The sequence below is a fragment of the Nansenia antarctica genome, assembly GCF_963989245.1.
Source record: "Nansenia antarctica genome assembly, chromosome: 2".
Taxonomy (NCBI): domain Eukaryota; kingdom Metazoa; phylum Chordata; class Actinopteri; order Argentiniformes; family Microstomatidae; genus Nansenia; species Nansenia antarctica.
In genome coordinates, this window is record NC_137675.1 from 2,460,815 (window position 1) to 2,467,090 (window position 6,276).

General features: G+C 52.0%; 1 protein-coding gene across 1 annotated transcript in view; it reads left to right on the forward strand.

Moving 5' to 3' along the window:
* Positions 1–1,480: 1,480 nt before the first annotated feature.
* Positions 1,481–6,276, forward strand: part of LOC308151803 (uncharacterized protein) — a gene marked incomplete at both ends in the record, with an annotated part of 9,010 nt that continues 4,214 nt past the window's right edge. Inside the window, 5 exons of the mRNA XM_080524698.1 lie at positions 1,481–1,549; positions 2,261–2,326; positions 3,638–3,730; positions 4,234–4,315; positions 4,860–4,966. Coding sequence (XP_080380824.1) covers positions 1,481–1,549; positions 2,261–2,326; positions 3,638–3,730; positions 4,234–4,315; positions 4,860–4,966 — 417 coding nt within the window. The remainder of the gene's footprint in view (positions 1,550–2,260; positions 2,327–3,637; positions 3,731–4,233; positions 4,316–4,859; positions 4,967–6,276) is intronic.

A 6,276-nucleotide genomic window follows, 5' to 3' on the forward strand; every position in this document is an offset into this window, starting at 1 on the left:
CAGCTTGGCCCAGTTCAGCTTGGCCCAGTACAGCTTGGCCCAGTACAGCTTGGCCCAGTACAGCTTGGCCCAGTACAGCTTGGCCCAGTACAGCTTGGCCCAGTACAGCTTGGCCCAGTACAGCTTGGCCCAGTACAGCTTGGCCCAGTTCAGCTCGGCCCAGTACAGCTCGGCCCAGTACAGCTCGGCCCAGTACAGCTCGGCCCAGTACAGCTCGGCCCAGTACAGCTCGGCCCAGTACAGCTTGGCCCAGTACAGCTTGGCCCAGTACAGCTTGGCCCAGTACAGCTTGGCCCAGTTCAGCTTGGCCCAGTACAGCTTGGCCCAATACAGCTTGGCCCAGTACAGCTTGGCCCAGTTCAGCTTGGCCCAGTACAGCTTGGCCCAGTACAGCTTGGCCCAGTACAGCTTGGCCCAGTACAGCTTGGCCCAGTACAGCTTGGCCCAGTACAGCTTGACCCAGTACAGCTTGGCCCAGTACAGCTTGGCCCAGTACAGCTTGACCCAGTTCAGCTCGGCCCAGTACAGCTCGGCCCAGTACAGCTTGGCCCAGTTCAGCTTGGTTCAGCTCAGCTCAGCCCGGTAGTGTGAATGCGGGCCTTGAGCCTTGACTGATAGTGACAGCGTTAGCGTTAGCATGCTCTCAATGCTAATAATATCATTGTTTATTGCCATGGCAATCAACTTGTCAGTCAATCATTGGAATTTGGTATTTTTTTGCTCTAGGCACAGGGTCAGCCATAGTCGGCCATGTAAGGGTTAAGTGCCTTGCTCAAGGGCACATGCAGCTCCCTCCTGAGGCGGGGATCGAACCAGCGACCTTCGGATTGCTAGCCGGTCTCTCTATCACATCCATGACAGCTGTCCAACGTCATTCCACCATCACGTCATCACCATCACGTCATCACCATCACGTCATCACCGTCTCATCCTTGCTTTCTTTTACACCCCTCTTTCTCTCTCTCTCTCTTTCTTTCTACCGACCTGCTTGTTATTTCACTGTTTTTCTTTCTTTCTTTTTTGTCTGTCTCTGTCTCTCTCTCTTCATCTCTCTCTGCCTTTCCGTCTTTCTATATCTCCCCTCCCATCTCTCTCTCTCTCTCTCTCCTCACGGTTTCCACTTCAAAGCCCCATCTGTGTTTTCTCATACCAATCTATCCCTCCGCTTCTCAGCTTCTTTCTCCCTCTCTCTCTGTCTCTGTCTCTCTCTCTCTCTGTCTCTGTCTCTGTCTCTCTCTCTCTCTCTCTGTCTCTCTCTCTGTCTCTCTGTCTCTCTCTGTCTCTCTCTCTGTCTCTGTCTCTCTCTCTGTCTCTGTCTCTCTGTCTCTGTCTCTGTCTCTCTCTGTCTCTCTCTGTCTCTCTCTCTCTCTCTCTGTCTCTCTCTCTCTCTCTCTCTCTCTATCTGTTCATCTGCAACAACCCCAGAAGAGAGGGATCAGAGACAGAGGCAGCATTCATACAGATACAGCAGATCATCAACATGTTCCTCACCCAGAGCGGCGTGTTTACCTCCGTCATCACAGCTGTCACAGCCACAGAAAGGTTACCTGTCAGAGAGACGAGACCTCCTACAATATTAATCATCGCTTCCTCGGTCGAGTTCATGTGTTGTTATCGCATGCAGAGGAGACAGACACGCACCTGATTACAACACATGCATAGAGAAGATATCAACCTAAAAGGGTTCTTTACAGAAGTAAAAGACGTTTGCAGGAAACGTTAGATTTGATGTCTTTTGAGACATTGCACTTCCATGGACAGGCGGTAGATGATATACAGGTCATCCCTCCATCCATCCCTCTATCCATCCACCCATCCCTCCATCCATTCATCCCTCTATTCATCCTTGCATCCATCCATCCATCCCCCCCTCCATCCATTCATCCATGCATCCATCCATCCATGCATGCATCCTCCATCCATCCATTCATCCATGCATCCATCCATCCATGCATGCATCCTCCATCCATCCATTCATCCATCCATCCATCCATGCATGCATCCTCCATTCATCCCTCCATCCTTCCATCCATCCCTCCATCCATTCATCCTTGCACCCATCCATCCATCCCTCCATCCATTCATCCTTGCACCCATCCATCCATCCCTCCATTCATCCATGCATCCATCACTCTATCCATCCATTTATCCTTGCATCATCCTTGGTACTGACCCAGGGTGCTTGTCTCCTGGTCCAGTGTGTTCTGGTACTGACCCAGGTCCAGTGTTCTGGTGCTGACCCAGGCTCTTGTCTCCCCAGGTGTCCTCGGCCCGGGCCAAGACAGAGGCCCAGGGGACCGCGGCCAAAGACGGAGAGAAGGCCAAGGTGAGTCCCTCTGACCACCACACCACTCCTCCTCTCCTCCTCCTCCTCCTCCTCTCCTCCTCCTCTCCTCCTCCTCTATCTCCCTTTCTCTCTCTCTCTCCCTCTGTCTCTCTCTCCCTCTTTCTCCCTCTCTCTCCCTCTCTCTCTCTCTCTCTCTCTCTCTCCCTCTCCCTCTCCCTCTCTCTCTCCCTCTCTCTCTCTCTACCCCTCCCTCTCTCTCTCCCTCTCTCTCCCTCCCTCTCTCTCTCTACCCCTCCCTCTCTCTCCCTCTCTCTCCCTCTCTCTCTCTCTACCCCTCCCTCTCTCTCTCTCTCTCCCTCTCTCTCCCTCTCTCTCTCTCTACCCCTCCCTCTCTCTCTCAGACAGTATTCAGCAGACTTGTATAAGGCAGCAGAGGGGCTCATTGTAAATCATGGGATGGTAGAAGGGAATGGTATCATTCATTTCTCTCTCCATGCGTTACAATGAGCCCGTCCTCCAATTTCTACCTCCGCCAGCCTCCCCCAGCCTCCCCTGGGGGAGGTTTTAGTCTTCCCAGCAGGCACCTCTCTCATCTACCCAGAAGGCACCTCTCTCAGCCGCAGGGTCAACAGCAGGGCTCTCTTCCTTTCTTTCTTCCTTTCTTTCTGACACTCTCTTACTTTTTAACTGAAATTCAGTAGAGATAGCAGTCGTGTGTGTGTGTGCCTGTGTGTGTGTGTGTGTGTGTGTGTGTGTGTGTGTGTTCTTTCTGTTCTCACGTATGTCAATGCTTTGACCATCCAGAGGTGGACAGAGGCGGTGTGCATGTCCAGTAGATGCTGAGTGATGTGTGTGTGTGTGTGTGACCTTCTGACCTGAATGCTCTAACATGTCCTCCTCACGCTGGCTGAGTCATTCACCTACTGAGCTTCCTTACCAGGCAAACTAGGCCGCCATTTTGTCACCGAACGTTCCATGACAACAACAGCAACATTCTAGAACCTGACGGAGACAATGGAGACCGTTCATCCTTCTGGAACCTTCGGTGCCGACATGGCCGCCCGCGAATGTTCCATGTTATGAAACATATTACGAGTTTGCGGATGAAATCCCCACAATGCTTTGTAATACCCATGGCTCTGCCTCCCCCCTGCCTCCCCCCTTCCCCTCCCCCACCCTCCTCCACCAACTAGGATCTCCTAGTCTCCCTTCACCCTCCCCCCCTCCCTCACCACCTCTAACCTCTCTATTAACCCTCACCCCCTCACCATTCCTCTCCTCCCCCCCCCTGCACTAACTGTCCAGTGACCCTTGACCTCTCCAGTGACCCTGGCTCTGCTGCTGTTCTAGGTTCAGATAGTCCATAAAAAGCTGGACTTCAGCCACATCACGTCCCGCTGCGGGTCCAAGGACAATATCAAGCATGTCCCCGGAGGGGGGAACGTAAGTACACTACCTAGGGCTGAGTCCCAAACCAAACCCTACACCCTAGCCCCTACACTTTACTAGCCCGTGCTGCACCCTACACCCTAGCCCCTGCTGTACCCTAAACCCTATTCCCTATACCCTACACCCTACGGGCTAGGGGCTAATTTGGGACTCAGGTCCAGTGCTCTCATATGGCTGCCTTCCCCAAAGCTCACTGTCACGTGTGTATGTGTGTATGTGTGTGTGTGTGTGTGTGTGTGTGTGTGTGCGCACCGTGTGATCAGAGATAGCTAGCGTTACATCTGTCTCTTCCTGTACGTCTCTGTATGTTTGCTGTTTCATTGAGGAAAAAAACATCTCAGCTCCATTTCAGAGGAGTCACATCCTCCCAGAACGACATGGCTGCTGCATCTCAGCTGTCTTAGTTTGGCTCCACGCTCAGTGGGAGGAGCTTAGTGATTGGTGGTTCCTACTGTGGTAAAAACCCGGCCGCCATCTTGTTCTTGGTCGCCCCCCAGGTCCAGATCCTGACTAAGAAGGTGGACCTCAGCAAGGTGACCTCCAAGTGTGGCTCCAAGGACAACATAAAATACAAGCCTGGTGAGAACCTCTCCTTCTAGCTCTCTCTCTCCCTCTCTCTCTCTCTCTCTCTCTCTCTCTCTCTCTCTCTCCCCCGCTCTCTCACGCTCTCTCTCTCTCTCTCCCTCTAGCTCTCTCTCTCTCTCTCCCCCTCTCTCTGTCTCTCTCTCTCCCCCCCTCTCTCTGTCTCTCTCCCCTCTCTGTCTCTCTCCCCCTCTCTCTGTCTCTTTCCCTCTCCCTCTCACTCCCTCCCTCTCTCTCTCACGCTCTCTCTCTCCACCTCTCTCTGTCTCTCTCCCCCTCCCTCTCTTTCTCTCTCCCCCTCTCTCTCTCTCCCCCTCTCCCTCTCTCTCTCCCTGTCCCTGTCCCTCTCCCCCTCTCTCTCTCTCTCTCTCTCTCTCTCTCTCCCTCTCCCTCTTTCTCTCTCTGTCACTCACACATTCACTCACTCTTTCTCTCTCTCTCTTCTTACCTGTCTGTCTGTCCGTCCATCCATCCCTCCATCCATTTAACCCTCCCTCCCTCCATCCGTCCCTCCCTCCATCTAACCCAGTGTGTCCCTCAGGAGGAGGAGACGTGAAGATCGAGAGCCGTAAGGGGAACGGCAAGACCCGGTCCAAGATGGGCTCCCTGGACAACGTAGGGGAGGAGCCTGCAGACGGACAGAACAAGGTGAGGCTGGGTTCCCGCGCTGGTCTTAAAAAGCCATGAAGTCTAAAATCCAGCATTCCGATTTATAAGTCCTAAAAAGGTCTCACATTTCTGTTATTAGGTCCAAAAAATGAGGTGCAAGGTCTTAAAAATTAGATTTAGCTTGTCCTGCAAGGAAATCAGTCCGATTTTCTATTTACGCGGAAATTAATCAAGCTGGAACCAACATTTATTTTATATTAATTATCCTTCAGACTTTTTTGTTTGTATGGCAGTGAAATACCTGAGTTCATCACCTTGAGGATGACAAATAGCTATCATATGGTGTCGCGAATAGGTCTAAAATTATATTCAAAGAGGTCTAAAAAGGCTTAAATGTGACTTGTTGAACCCTGGTCCTCCTCCTCTCTCTGGAGGCCAGGGGGAGGCTGGCGGAGGTAGGAATCGGAGGCCGGGCTCACTGCAATGCATGGAACGGAATGAGGGGGTACCATTCCATGCGTTAGAGAGAGCCCGTCCTCCGATTTCTACCTCCGCCAGCCTCCCAGGCCTAGATGCTGTTAGAGGGTGAGGCAGCAGTCGTGCTCTCCGTGGTCAGCCGTGGGTTCATGTCTCACGTGCGGCGGCCATCTTTAACATGGCAGTAGCTGTGTGTTAGGCTGCTGTCACAGAGAGTGACGCAGCAGTTTCATGGTGCGTTGACAGCCTGTGTCCACTAGATGGCAGCGATACCCAGGTTCACCACTGCTTCATACAGGCTCATCCATGTCAGGGCTGACTGTGTTTCATACACAGACAACAGTGATGTTGATGCAGTCGTGTTTGAGACCGTTCCTCACTCCGTTCCATTCATCACAACGAGCCCGTCCTCCGATTTCTACCTCCTCCAGCCTCCCCTGACTGAGTGGATGGCAAAAATATCCCGTTCTCTTAACAACGCCTGCTGTGTGTTTTCCTTTGCGCTGACAGCGTCTCTGTGGTACATCCAGATGGGTAAATGAGCTGCACCAGAACATCTGTCCTTCAGGTTATTGAATAAGGTGGAGATTTGTCACCTCCAGAAGTGGGAGCGATGGGGTGAATAGGTTTGAATGGTCATAAGGTCAACTTAACTTGGGAAACTGACTGATGTCTACTCCACAATGTGGCTACCTATGTGTCTTCTCTATATCGTTAGCCTCGTAGCATAATTGCCTAAGTCATATTTTGGCCAAATTGACATATCTGCCTAACTCTACTCTCCTAACACTGCTGATTCACTGTGCGTCATTGCCTATTCCATCAGCCTATCAGAATGCTTGTTACATTCCAAAATCACTACATACAAAGAT